This window comes from Sturnira hondurensis, unplaced genomic scaffold, assembly GCF_014824575.4.
Source record: "Sturnira hondurensis isolate 20B ecotype Veracruz unplaced genomic scaffold, ASM1482457v3 Scaffold0016284, whole genome shotgun sequence".
In the NCBI taxonomy this organism is placed as follows: Eukaryota; Metazoa; Chordata; class Mammalia; order Chiroptera; family Phyllostomidae; genus Sturnira; species Sturnira hondurensis.
The window spans coordinates 2036887-2052428 of NW_028088915.1; the positions used below are offsets into that span (position 1 = coordinate 2036887).

The following is a 15542-nucleotide window of genomic DNA, read 5'->3' on the forward strand; positions in this document are numbered from 1 at the left end:
AGAAATGTTCATTTTAATAGCTGGCCTTTATCTCCAACTCAATATAAAACAACCCTCTTTCCAGCCACATTTCCCAGCAAGCTCTTCCTCCAGACCCCCCTGATTGGTGGCAGCATTATTGCGACATTCCCAAACTGGAAACTTGATGATTACTTGGACTGCTTTCTCCTTCGTCACCTAAGTTTTATTGATTTGTTTTTCTCACTACTTTCTCTAATCAGCCAGTGCCTTTTTCTTTCTACAACAACCAGGCTACTTCAAGCATTCATTTTCCTCATTTACACTATTTAGAAGAATTCTTATCCCTCAGGTATTCACCCAATTGTTATATATTTGAGCACCTACTCTGCGCTGTAGGCACTGTGCTAGGTGTTGAGGATAAAAAAGAGAGCGAAATGGACTTGGCCCTAGGCCGCAGGAAGTTTCTGGGCTGGAGAGCTCTTCTCTGCCTATTGCCATGCATTCTGCAGGACACCGTCTGATTAACCTTGCCAACACACTCTTTGAATCATACATGCATCCTGCTCCAATGCCTCCAATGGCCTCCTGGAAAGAAAACAAAGCAAACCAAAAGCAAAACTAGTATATCATTTTAAAGCTGCACTCTGGCTCCTACCAACTTCTCTAATCCCATATTTCATTATCCTCTTAACAAACCATCTGGCTGAAACCAGCTGGCTGAATTTCCATTTCAGGGCACTCCACATTGCTTGCTCTTTGCTTCGTTACTGCTATTTCCTGTCCCAGAAGATCTGTAACATCCATTGTGATATTTTTCTAATTGCCATACAAAAAATGTTCTCTCTCTCTCCTGTGAACTCAAATATTTAGTCAATTGATATGGTACTTAATGTACTCAATAAAAATGTTTTCACCGTATCATGTCACAGACCCTGTGCTCGCACTGGGGTCCAAGGAAGAACATAGTTTTTCTTACTATAAATCAGAGTTCCACTTTTAGAATCTTCTGATTCTTAAACACAGGGATGGCTGTATCTTTTGTCTTCCAGGTTCTTAAAGATGCAACTAGTAATAAGGGTGCTACTAATATCCACAGATTCATTTGAAAGTTTCATCATTTATTATGTCCATAAGCCTCTTCATTATTCATTAAATATTTACATAAGTTGTGAGCTAGTCACATAAACCTATTTCACTAGAATACAATTTGGGAATTATTTCCTTTACTTCAGAAGAAGAACGACACTCTCTGTAACTAATTGTGAGGCACCAGATGACAGGCTTATAGACACAAGCCTGAGATCCGCAGATCGGATTCCACTGAGGGAGGGGCTGACGAGCTGCCCCGTGGCGGTAAACAGAAGTTCCACTTATTCACTGGATAACCATGCTCCCAATCTGGACTTCTCTTTGTAATCCTATCTGTAACTCAGCTTTACTCCTTAAAGTTACACCCAGTAGTGAGGTAGCAATGAATAAGGATGAACCCTTATAAGCAGTGGGTTAAGGATGAATAGTCGGGCTAAATGGTGAATTTATTTTCTCTGTTGGCTTGTGTCACTGCCTCATGTTTGGTTTTATACACTGTTATGTGAGTTTAATGTTGCTTATTTGAAAAAGGAAAACAACACAGGGTACTTGAGTGGTTTGGGCCCAAATGGAAAACTGTGTATTTTCCAGAAAGAGGAAAAAGGGAAGTGCAGGATAGAAACGTTTATAAAACCTAATCTGAAAAGAAAAGTGCACAAGGTTTAAAATGAAGCATGTACAAAGGAGAGTAAATGTTATTAATGTACACACTCTTGGCAGTGTGGTAATTGCAAACATCATGGAGGCGAATGCTGACGAGGACCAAACCAACTTGAACAGCAGGAGGGACTCTCCCACCTGGTGTCTGTCAGAGCTCAGTGGACGACAAGGTCGGAAACCCTCCCCAGGGGCCAGAGAAGCTTTCATTCAGCAGAGTGGCATTAAGCAAGTAAAAAGGAGCTGTATGTCACATACCATTTTATCTTGGCAGTGTCCCTTTAAATACAAAAGAAAATGAGCGACTGGAAGTTAGGACACAAAATTATTTACTGAAGAGGATGCGATGGCTTGTAGGACGCTCAAGCCAGGAACTCTCCTTCCTTCTGCCATGGGCTCTGCTTTCTGCTGGCTGTACACGTTTGCATGCTCATGTGTGCACGTGTGCACATGTGCGTGTGTGTGTTCCCTTTCATCCTCTCAAGAGGTGCGACTTTTACATAGCAAATAAGGAATTCTACTTGTAAAAGTTATCTTCCACTGAAAGCGTCTTCTACCCCCTTGCTCCAGAAGCTCTACAGCTACGAATGTTCCCACAGACTGAGTGAATAAAGCCCCAATTCTCCACAGTGACGTGTTCAGGAAATGGTGCATTTTATCTTAAAGGAATTCAACTGCTACACAAAAGCTTTCAAGTACCAATAATAAAATTCTCAAATTAGGATAAACGTGCTTTTAAGAATCTTTATTTTGATCATTTATTTCAGGTAACACTTGTGGATAATATAGCAACAGCTCTGGATCACTGAGCAGATAAGGAAAATCTAAAAAGAAAAAAATTAGGCCAGGCCTTTATTAAATTTTAAAGTACGCCTTTGCTATACTCTTACAAAGAGACAAACAGGGTATCGAAATCTCTGGAGATCACCAGTATAATTTCTTTATCATGTTCCATTTAAAATCTAATTATGTAGTCTACAACAAGAAGAATCTGAGCAGTTTAAATAGGTCATGCAGTGAGTAAGTTAACAATATTCTAAAGTTTCCCTTGTAAAGATGGTTCCTTTGATAGTCCATTACACATCAGGACACTATATTACAAAACAAGTGTAATTTAATTCAGCCACTATGGGCTCTTAAATGCATCTATAAAGAATTAAATGTTTTGATTTAGGTAATTTGGAGAGTTAATAAAAACTATGTTCCTGATATAGCTGGCTATGATAGATGGGGAGTATATGCACACACACTCTCTTCGGGTAATTGTTCTTTTCTTGTATTATAGCAGGGTCAAGGGAAGTTTATATTCAATGTTTGGGTATTTTGTTTTTAATCAACAATCATTAATAGCAAAGCAAAAATCTGGTTGCTGAATAATTAATTTTGGAATTAGAGGCGTGTATAGCCTATGGTTTGATACTCCTTCATTCCCCACCTCAAATTTCAACCAGTGTATGACCTGAATTCCCCATAATAAAAATAACAAAGAAAGCACTGTTTTGAGCACTTTCATGTATCACTTTATTTCATTCTCAGAATTATTGGTCCTGTCTCATCCCCCATTTCATAGATGAAGCAAACAGGGCACAGAGAAACTGAGAAACTTACCAAGGTCACAGAACTAGTAAGTGGCCAAACCGGGACACGAAACACGCCGGACTTTGGCTTCAGGGCGCAGGTGCTAAACCGCTTCACTAGGCTGTTTCTTATCATGTAATAAGGCGTCTTGTCTTGGATATGGACGTTATTCAAGTGTTGATAAAAAATAATTCCCATGAAGCTGTCTTTGAGTGAACCACTATAATAGCTACCGTGTATTAGTTTGCTTACTGTTTGCCAGGCTCTGAGCTAAATATTTTATAAGGATTATCTTCTTATTCTGACACTATAAGATGAGTATCACAATTTTTCCAAATTTACAAATGAAACATGGAAACTGAGATATTAACTAAATGGCTCAAGGTCACATGACTAAGAAATGGCCAACACAAGATTCAAGTGTTGAATACTGGAATATTAATATTCAATAATACTTGAATATACTCTATGCTCATATACACTCAACAGCGATGGCTCCAAACAGCCTATTAACAGATTCAAGTTAACAAAGACACTGAAATAGAGAACAGGCTGACAGAGACCAGAGGGGAGTGGGGAGGGAATTTCAGGGGAAAAGGGGAAGGGTTTGCAGGAACTAGTATAAAGGACACATGGACACAAACTAAGGTGGAGTGGAATGGGAGGGAGGTGGGGAGCGCTGTGGGGGTGGGCTGGGATGGGAATAAAAGACAGAAAACTGGACCTGAACAACAATTAAATAAATAAATCTAAAAAAAACAAATTCAGGTTAATACATTTTAGCCAGTGAGATGATTTTTTCTGGGTACCAAGATATAAAGCAGTGAGCAGAGGGAGAAGGGCGACAGAGGGCGCAGACAGTAGATCTCATCTACCACTGGGTCTTCGGGACAAAGTTTCTTTAAAGCTCCCTCCCTCCTTTCCTGTTATCATTGAACGTTTGTGTGCACCCCCATAAATTCATATGCTAAAGCCCTAACCCCTAATGTAATGGAAACTGGAGATGGAGCCTTTGGGATGATTTGGTTTAGATGAGGTCATGTGGGGGTGGGGCGGTTCTCATGATGGGATTAGAGCCCTTAAAAGAAGACGGAGAGAGTTTGAGAACTTTTCAAAGATCACTTGGGCTGCTATATGGAAACTGCATTGCAACAGAGGAAATGAGAAACCAGTTGGGGGTCATTTCAAAAGTGCAGGTGGGACTTTATGATGGCTTAGAGAGGGGGGAACAAATTAGAGATAAATTTCATAGGCTTTGCTGATGGACAGTCTGCTAAATGTGAGAAAAAGGCACCATAAATAACTCTAGGTTTTTCATTTCAACAATTGGGTGTGTGGTGGTAAAGTGGGTATGGGTAGGATTCAGAAGCTCTTTTTGGTCGCATCAAGTTTTCGATTTTATAGCTAAGTAGTGATGTTAAATTGACACCTGGGTATTCAGATTTGAAGCTCAAAGAAGTTGGGGCTGGAGATGTAAGAAGGGGAATGATCTATATGAAGATGATGTTTAAAGCCACGGAACTAGATGAAATCTCTCCCCACATCTTCTCTACAAGAAAGACATGAGCAAGAGGAACCTTAGCACCTCAACACGTAGAATCAAGTAAAGGAGGAAAAATAGTCAGGAAAGCTGAGAAAGGATGGCCAGTGAGAGAGGAAGAGAATGGGGAGAGTTTGGTGTCTCAGACCCTAAAGAGGCATTTCATGGAGAAGGAAGAAGTCCCTATCTTGAGTGGGAAGCCAAATAAGAGAACAGATAAATGGCCTTTGATTTTAGCTAGATGGAGGCAGCCGTTAACCTTGACCAGGCCTGTATAGTAGAATAAAAAGGTCAGAAGCCTGGCTGGTATAGGTTGAAGGGGAAAAAAAAGAATAAAAGTCCTGTGGCAGATATAATTCCTTGAGTATGTACAAGCCATTTTCCCCCTACCCGGACACATACCTTCCTACTTGAAGGCAGAATATCTCTCATTATAAAGTCTGGAAAAAGCCCAGACTTTATATTGAGGGCTTTTAAAAAGCCAACCAAAAGCCCAGTTTTTCCCTAAGAGCTCAGAGAAACATGGGCAACAAATTCTTCCTAAACTAAAGATACATGAGAAGAAATGCCCTTCTTCTATAAATGTGGTCAGGTCTCCATGTGATGGCTGGAGCAGCTGCAACAAGATTGTGAACAGGATGCATACCATACCCAACATGCCAAGAAAGGCAGGGGAGAAAAAGGAATGTACCAGGGCACTGGATTAAAGCTGGGTCTTCTCCAACCCTTTGAACTATAGCTACAAACTCAGTTTACATTTTTCTGGCCTGACATAGATATAGTACCTTTTAGATGGAGACAACCTGAGAAAAATAATAAAAAATATATAGTTAGAGCAAAGTTCATGCAAAAGAGAATTTAGTCACTGCCCAAGAGTGGAAGATACACTGCATAAGTTTAGGATGTTGGGGTGTAGGCAGGGTGGAAGAGAGAATACATCTTACCAACTGTGACTGTGGCCTCAGAGTCAGTATGCAATATGAAGTTTGAGTGCTAGAAGCAGAAAATTGGGTAGTCTACGATTTGAAAACCAATCTCTTAGGCCAGAGGGTTTATTTTTTGTGTGTTAGCTAAGTAGTAAATCTAAGAGAGAGGGGCTCTGGGATTGTGAGGTCTGGGGGTACCATGAGGTTCTATACAAAGAACTTCAAGCCTTTTTTGCTTTCCCCACATCCAATCTATTGATTTTTCCAGATTACCCTCCTTAAGGGATAGTCTCGAGCATTCCCTGGATGGCTGTTCAGACTGGGTCTAAACCCTTCACATCAACCACTAACCCCCCCAAGCTCCTTTTCCTGCCTCTGCACTCCAGCCAACAAGATGGTACCATTTGTTGTTTTTTACACATATTTGCTGCACACCTCCTCTAGGCATCAATGATGGCACTCCCTTAGTGTGGAGTGCACAGCCCCCTCCACTGCCGCAGGCTTAAACCGGATCCATCTGCTCCAAAAGTTGATTCACAGTGCTGTCCTTGCACCCTCCAAACAGAAGTGGCCCATCTCTTTGGCGAAATCCCTTGGTGCCGTTAGTTTAATTACATGTCTTCTACCTTTCTAATGGCATTAAGCACTTTCCACCACCCAGCACTGTGATGGTCTGTATCTGCGTTAGACCAAACTACTTAAGGGAAGAGATGATGCTCTTTCTACCACAGAGCCTGCAATCATCCTTGGCATATAGCTGGTGCTCGATGCACCTTAGTTGAATTAATACATAAATGATAAATTTTGTAAATATTGAACCAGACTTGAATCCCATGAAAGTTAAGGGAATTGTTCTTTCTTGGAATTATAAAAAAGACAGGAAATGTTCATAAATTCTAGATTACTTAGCAAGAGGTTGGCCTGGAACTACCAACGTTATTTTTATTTTTGGCTGTTTTTGTGTTTTTCCTTATTTCCTCCACCCCAAGGTCCTGGCCACCACTTTCCTACTCTCTGTTTCTATGAGTTTGACTTATTTTTTAGATTCTAAATATAAGTGATACCATGCAGCCATGCAGTATTTGTCTTTTTCTGTCTGGCTTATTTCACTTAGCGTGGACCTCAAAGTCCATCCATGCTATCACAATGGCAGAATTTCTTCTTTCTCATGGCTGAATAATACTGCATCATATACCTATGCCACATCTTCTTTATCCAGCCATTTGCTGATGGGCAGGTTGTTTCCATATCTCAGCATTTGGGAATAGCGCTGCCATGATCAAAGGAGGGCAGGTATCTCTTCCATGTCCTGTCTTTGTTTTCTTTGGATGAATACTAAGGAGTGGTAATGCTAAATCCTACAATAGAACTTTTTATTAACTTTTTGAGGAACCTCCATACCGTTTTCCACAGTGGCTGCACCAATTCACATTCCGCCAACAGTGCACAAGGGTTCTGTTCTTTCCACATCCTTGCCAACATTTGTTATCTCTTATCTTTTTGATGAGAGACATTTTAACAGGTGTGAGGTCATATCTCATTGTGGTTTTGATTCCCATTTCCCTCATGATTTGTGATGCTGAATACCTTTTCATATACCTGTTGGCCATCTGTATGTCTTCTCTGGAAACATACCTCTTCAGGTTTTCTGTCCACTTTTTAATCAGATTGTTTGTTGTTGTTGTTGTTTTGCTATCAAGTTGTGTGAATTCTTTGTAATTTTGGATATTAATCCTTTATGAGATATATGACTTGCCAATATCTTCCTCATCCATTAGGTTCCTTTTTAATTTGGTTGATGGCTTTCTTTGCTGTGTAGAAGCTTTTTAGCGTGATGTAGTCCCACTTGTCTACTTTCACTTTGGTTGCCTTTGGTTACCAACACTTCTATCTTTTCATTTGTCAAAGGTCTTTTAGAGGTCAGCAATTCATATCGGAGACAATGAGGAATACAATGTTAGCTGCTAAAGCCCTCACAGGAGACTGAGTATCTAACTCACACCCTCTAGAGCCACGTGCGGTGAGCTGAGCTGGCAGAGCTCATTTGGATTCTTTTTGCTTCCACCTTTTCCCTTTGCTGCTACCTGACCAGTCACACCCATGACAGAGAAATATGGTCAGTCAGGAAGTTCACTCTTGCCTTTCTACTACATAGAATCTGTTCAGATCAAATTTTGGAGGACAAAGTTCAATAGTTTAAGGCAAAAACTGCATATGTTAAGTTGCAACGCAATTAATGGCTTTTAGTTCTGATAGTCACACAAAGCAAGCAGTTCCTATATTTTTGGTAGAAGGTTTCAAACAGTCATCCTATGGTGAGTAGTGATATTCTAGGAATTGGGGGTTCCATTTCTTATACTGAGTATTATGTTCCCCAACCCGCTCAAAAAAGGCAGAGAAAAAGAGATCAAGTTACTGGATTAAAATACAAAAAAAAATGTCTAAGTTTTCCCTTCACAACTTTAATCTTTGGCTCCTGCCTCCTGTTTAATGCTAAAATCTAGTAAAAGATGACATCTGGCTTATATACTTAATTATTTTAAGCTTCATTTACCAATACTTCATGTTCTTCAAAGATTATCCCTACTTCTCAGTGTTGTGCCTTCAGAACCAGCCTGTGAATCTCTGTTGTAACACTTAAGCTACTTCCAGTAAAGTGCATTAAGCCACTTTATTTTCCATACTGTTGAGAAACAGCAGACTACATTAACAAGGAATTAAAACGTTCTCTCTCTTTTAAAAACAATATTGCATGATTACATTAAAATCTCTCTGTTAACATAAACCTTGTTTATACCTTTACTCTGCTATCCAAAATAAAGAGGTGTCTCTGTATAGGCACCATTTGCATTAAAAACCCAGCTTATAATAACTAATGTCATGCCTGCGTTCCATTAGAACAATTGGGATTTTACCATTATTTAATTAAAACACATCTATATAAACTAAACACTCCTCACCATTAAAGAACTTCTTGAAAGACATGCTTGTAATGGGGGGGAAAAACAAATTGTTCAGATTGCTGAAGGGTTCTTTGCTACAGCAACACAGAAGCAAGGAGTTACATGTAAGATTAAAAATGCTCACTTTCCCATTTCAAGAAATGGAGCCATCCACCCATTTCCACAATGCTTCCAGATAAAGAGGGCAGCATGAGCAGTACCTGAAGCCACTTTAAATATCTGTTTTAATCCCAACAAGATAATTGATTTGAATATTTATCATATAATTACAATGCTTAGTGCGTGTTGTTCATATAATCTAATTTTTCCTGGTGACACATTATTACTAGGCTTTAATTTCAGCAATAGCAAGAACTCAGAAACACTTTAAGGTATCATCAGTGATGAAGAACAAACCTGCTGCCTATTCAGGCGCCGTGTGCACACAGCTCATTCCAGCTTCAAAGCATGTGTAACTAGCAGGACACCATCCACCGCTCCGTGATTCCGACAGTTTCACAGAATATTATCAACCAGTGGCCAGCTCCTTTCTATTAATGCCATGTAAGGCAATTAAAGTTGAAATAACTCCACCCTTGTGCAACATTTGTAAACGGCCTTTCAGAAAATTTCAAGACAGTCAAAGCCAATGAATGGTAGGATGCCCCTGTCTTCTATCCAGCCACCTGTATCGCCCACTCCTTAGCAGTTGCCCGAATCGCAGTTTTTCATTTTTCCTAGATGTCACAGCAGAAGCGTGCTGTTATGGCTAAAAGGATAAACACCCTCAAGTCACATTCCACTAACCATTAGCGGACAGACAAAACACCAAGTGCCTTGTGTTAAGGGGCACCAAGGTTTTCCAGGGCTCACTTGCACTTTCCCAGTGACAGGCTGAAGGAATTTGAAAAGAAAAAATAGGCTGAAACCTGAATAACTGAATTCTACAAGCGTGTACAAGCCAACAAATGCCAGCAAAAGAGATATTCTGAATTCCGAATGCCAAGAGAAGTAGTTGTCATCAACAAATTATACGATTTCATGTTAATGTGAGGGAGGGTTACACTGGCCTGTGGACATGTCCTACACCGCCTGTGCAGAAAGTCAGGAAGAGGACCTGAGGCTCCAGGCGAGGCTAATGGAGAAGTAACTGTCGTTTCTCACACCCTGGTTTCCACGCCTTTAGGATGACTGAGAATTGCGGTTTGAATGGAATTGCTGTCATGTTTGTTTGTAACATGATACCACATTACAGTAACAAAAAAACCATGAAAAAAACCAAGTAGGCTCATTACTAAAATATCTCCCACCAAACTCAAGAAGAGAGAGAACTCTCCCTGGGTAATAAACCAGCTACAACAGAGGATCACTTGCAATGAATACAGGAAATGCCACTTGGTATTTACAACAATAAACACTGCTACTTAACAGAATTCAGGGTGCACACCAGATTTTTCAGATAGCTGAGTAATTTTTATCTGCATCATACAGCTCCCTGTGGGCCTCATCTGGGGGTGGTCCACTCCTTAGCCATTTTAGAAATGTCTAAAAGTCATGAAAGTCCATTTCATTATTCGGGGATTAACTTCTTCACCACAAACATGGGCAGATACACAACTCCTTTTCTCCCTGAAAATGACGGGATGCCTAAACCTTTAGAGCCGACTTTGTCCATAGTGAAGGCACAATGACAAACGAGCAGAGGGGGTATATACACCAGAACTTTCATCTGCTTTAACCCTGCAAACGGGCACAGAGCCGGAACGTTTCTTTGGGATGCTATCCAAAGAATTAAGACATGGAGCAATTTAAATATTTGGATCACAGTAAACAGTTTTTTGGCAATATTAATCATGATGCTATAAGCAAAGATTTTCTTTACATAAAAAAGCAACCAAATGTGCTTATCTGCTATAACAGATGGTGACGATATGTACTCTTCTTATTCCCTAGTGCTGTTCATTATCGTAGTCTGTTTGCACTTCTTTTTCTTGTTCTTAAGGTTCCCTTGAGTTCCACTCCCCAGGACTCTATGCCCCATTCCTTTGTTCACAAATGGTTATTGAGCACTTTCAAAGACTAAGGCACAATGCCAGGTGCTATATGTGATGCCCAGCAAAGTATTGCCACTCCCTTTCTTTTTTTCTTCTAATAAATGGTGGTAATCATTTTTAATGGCTAGTTCTCTATAATTTGCATCCTCTTAATCATATCTTACTTCGTAAAGTGACAAAACATAAAAAAATAGAAAATATATTGATTAATTTACATTTTGATTTCTTTTTGCTGGTAAGATATTACTAATTTTTTTATTTCCACGATGATAAGAAATACAATATATATGTCACCATAAAAACTATAAGTTCTTCAGAGGAATCTCAGAATTCTTTCATAAATCTATAAATCCTTGAACACAGACACAATAATGGATATACTGAAGAAAAAGAAAACCAATTCCATGCATCTTTAGTTTGCCAATCCCATGAATATAATAAAAGAACAGCATGTTGATGATTTCTGTAAAGAATATTGCTCATCCATACATCCCCAGATAAAGGACAGAACTTCAAAAATGAGTAAGAGTTTCTCTAAGCCACACGTTGGCTTCATCCTCATCACTTCCTGTTCCTATCACTTCTCCGGGACTCGGACACAGTTTTTGCCTTTGACATAGTGAAATACGGGGTCTTAAAATCTGATGCGAGAAAGAAAATGAAGTCCTTTCTGAAAGCTTACAGCACTTTTGTCTGGGTACATCAGAAATCATGCACAGAATAAGCGAAGCTTGTCTGCTCACCTTGGTAGACTTCCAGCTAACTCTGTGGTTGTCTCTCTGGAAGGAAAAAAGAAGATAAGTATGATAAGCTTATTTTGTTAAGTTCTAAAAATGTGTTTAATAAAACCATAATATAATATGCTGAGGAATAATGTTAGCATATATTCGCAAAAGATACTGTGTACGCAACTGTTGATTTAACAGTGTCTAATAACATTTTTGATTAATTCCCATAAACATTTCAATGGCTATTTTCCAAGGAAAATTTATACACATGTGAAATACCTATGTGTATACATTTAATGTGAAAACATGAAAATTTAAAAATGTACAACATACAGAAGGAAATAGGAAGAAAAAAATCCTAAACCACCAAAATATCTAAAATATTTTAGATATTCTCCACTTAAATAAAACATCTGTCTTCTCTTCCAAGAGTCATTTAGAAGTAAATTCTGTTGAAAACATGTCTTCACATCGATGGGCTCTGTCACCTGAGGTTTATGAAGGAATATGTACGGCACAAAATCTAATTCTTTGAGTAGCAAAGTACCATTTTTCACTTCTGTGTTACAATGTCCTACCAGCTGGGATTACTGAAGGAGATGCTATGATACATCAAATGGCACAAAAGACAAGTCCCTAGGTGAGTGACCAGACACAAATTGAAAAACTAAATTTTTCCTAATCGCAGTATCCTGTCCTTCCATCAGAGATGTGCTCTTGAAAATAATGAGAGGTGAGGAGGAGGAGATTGAAGGTTGATGTTGAGATATTTTAAAAGTGGAGGTGGGCTTCCTGGTTGAACGGGGAGGCGGGCACGCCTGAACAGAGCACGGAAGCTCCATGCACCACGCCCCTCGGCACCTCTTCCCTTTGGCTGTTCCTGAGTTCTGTTCTTTCTTATAAACCAGTGACCTGGTGTGTATGACAGTGCCACAGCGAAAGATGGTGAATTACTGCTTTGGAGGGCATGTGCGTGTATGATTAAGATATACCCTTCACCAAGAGGCCACTAGTCAAAAGAGGAAGATAAAACTCAGATTTCAATTGGGAGAATACAACTTTAAAATTTTTTTTATTTATCTTTAGAGGGGAAAGGAAGGAGAGAAATCAATGTGTGGTTGCCTCTCGTATGTCCCCCCCCAGGAACTGGCCTGTAACCCAGGCATGTGCCCTGACTGGGAATCCAACGGCAATCCTTTGGTTCACAGGCCTGAGCTCAATCCACTGAGCTACACCAGCCAGGGAGGGAAAATACAACTTTTAATAGTCTTTGGACACTTCTTTGCAAGTAGTAGAGTCTTCAGAATGTTTGTTTCACTTTTTCAGGGAGATTTCCATTAAAAAGGCACAACCACCTGGTAGTGTTATCTATGTTCATGTTCTGTGAGGTCTAGCTCTTGATTTGGAAGTTTCTGAGAAAATGTTCAGGGTCTGACTTAATAGCAGCATTACCAATGAAGGCCCTCCTGATGTCCTCCCTGAACATCCTTCTCAATGGCCCGACCCTGCACAGCTCTTCTCTGTGATCCGTTCCACCAGATGTCCTCAAAACTAACAGGCAGAAATGAGAAACAGCTAATGATTTACCACCACTTTTCTGCCCCCTCTCCAGTGATAGGTTGTCGTCAGATTCTGCTTCCTGCCCCAGCCCCAGAATGGACTGAATATTTGCTCTCAAAAAGAAGTTCAGCACATGTCCTTTTGAGTAAATATCAGGTTGACTTCTTGCTGGTTTTTTTATGTGTATGTGTGTAAGTGTGAGTGACATCACACTTGCAGTTGTGTCCTATGGTGCTTGGAAATATCTTAAAGGTACAACTGCAACTGAGCTGTATTTTTGAAAATTTTAAGTTGTCTTTGAATAGAGGGTGGTACTCTGAATGTTATGTAAAGTACAGAAAAAAAATCAAAGAACAAGCTAGCACCTTGGTTGAGGGCAGTATTTCAGGACACACCTAGACATGGAGGGAGGCAGGGAGGTAGGGAGGGAGAGGGAGCTGGGAAGAGTGAGGAAGATGCAGAAGGAGAGTGGAGAAGAGAGGAAGGAGGAAAGTTTGGTTGTATACTGCATGGAGTTTAGGCCTTCTGAAAAAATTAAGACTCAAAATAAAGCTGACATTTACTCTTCTTATAAAAACCTTTGCAGAAGAAAACAGTAATGAAAGGACTGTTTCTTGTGGACAATAAAATGTGGAAGGAGCAATCCTATTTATCATCTTTATAGTCAGAGTGACAGAGTTTAGAAAGGAAATTTGCTCTTATCTAGGAATTAAGGCTTTATCATTAAGCAGCTGAGAGTGAGGATTACTTTACTTTCCATGGAGAGCTCTCACTAAATATTATTTGCAATTAAAATGTTTACATTACTTTTCAATATTCAAATATAATTTTGAATTGCACAGCAATCCATGTTTATTGTAGAAAATTTGGAAAATACAGAAAGACCTCCAAAAGAAAAGAAAATAACCTAGAGTTACATAAACTACAAAGAATTTTGATGTATTTCCATTAAGTACTTATTTCTATATAAGTAGAATCATACTGTGTACAGTTTTAAATTCTTTCTGTAACAATAAATAAAAAACAATATTTGATGGCTGTATTATTTAAAAAAGTGTAATTCTTTGGAACACTAGAGCAGCCACTTCTTTGGGTCATCTGATCACTTTAAAAATATAAACACTTTACCTACAAAAATATAACAATAAATCCACACATATACATACAAAATGTGATGTGCAAATGTAGATGGTTTATGGACCTTCCAAAGCAAATATGTCAGCCCTGATTTAGAAATCTTGGCTTTAAACTCGCATTGTCTTTACTCATCTTGTCAATTCAAATAAAGGACTTTCTCCTCCATGAAGTGCCTGGGGCCCTCCTGGCCTCTAGAACTTTCTCCTGCCTATTGTCGGTAACAGGAATGTGCTGGTTCCCTGAGGATTGACCTGCCTTAAATAAATGAGTGATTCTAAATTCATCTGCTATAGAGATGTTCTTTCCTAAACAACCATACAATATTATCTCTATCTTTCAATGGTAGAAAAACTGGCTTTTGAGAGAAAGTATTCATTCCTTCAGCAAAAACCACAGTTGAAAGCTTTGCCCACTACACAGACAAAGGCTTTGCATCTATTCGTGTCTTTTAAGAATTCAGTGCCTGCATAAGAAATTTCTCTTTCCAGATGGAATCTGGAATTGTGGACACCCCAGCTGAGAAGTACCCATCCCTTTCATCTCCCTTTATGACATTTATCACAACAGAAATACCTTTAAAATTTTATTACTTTTCATTTTGTCACCAACCTATGTGAATACTCAATAAGTCTTTGTTCAATTTGTATGGAATGAATTAATGAACTTTTCTGAACTTCTGCTGCCCATGAGTTTAGAACTTGATCATAGTAACAGCAGCAGCCTCGGGTTGATGTACAGGTAGTTACCCGTCCTTCTTTCTAATCTTTTAACTCTTTATTTTTGCTTTCCAGATTATTATCTATATTTTAATAGTATGAGCCCCCCTGGTATCTTTTTAAACTACTTAGGACATATGTCATAGTAAGTCCACTTACAACATTTCTCAACCTCACATTACACTGACATTTTCCTCTGTCCTGAGGGACTGTTCTGTGCGTTGCAGGGTGTTTCGCAGCATCCTTGGCCTCCCCCCACTAGATGCAAGAGGTATCTACTCCCCTCAACTCCCATTTCTCACAATCAAAATGTCTCTCCACATTGCCAAATATCTCCGAGGGGCAAAACTGCCCTCAATGGAGAACCACTGCAATACAGCAATAAAATTTAGGGTCGATAACTGACTTCTGTTTCAAAGCCTTACTGGATTAACGAACATTCTCCATCCCCGTGGGAAGAAACTTGGCGACAGCCCTCTCAGGAATGCCTGTCTCACTTTGGCTCCTGCTCCCTCGGTCTGCATGCTTACCAGGAAAGAGCATGTTGTATTTCTTCCCCGAGCCACTTATGTTAGTGGTACTCATTCTAATTTTTAAATCTGATTAAACATGATATAAAACCAAGGGACTATGAGTATGAAAAACTTTTTGTTT

The 15542-nt window shown here is 39.4% G+C and overlaps 1 protein-coding gene across 2 annotated transcripts in view; it reads right to left on the minus strand.

Annotated features, from left to right (window-relative positions):
• The window catches only part of CELF2 (CUGBP Elav-like family member 2), a 504761-nt gene that overhangs the window by 383645 nt on the left and 105574 nt on the right, over positions 1-15542 (minus strand). For both annotated transcript variants that reach the window (XM_037065950.1, XM_037065951.1), the window contains exon 2: positions 11491-11526. In XM_037065950.1, the coding sequence (XP_036921845.1) occupies positions 11491-11526 (36 nt within the window). The remainder of the gene's footprint in view (positions 1-11490; positions 11527-15542) is intronic.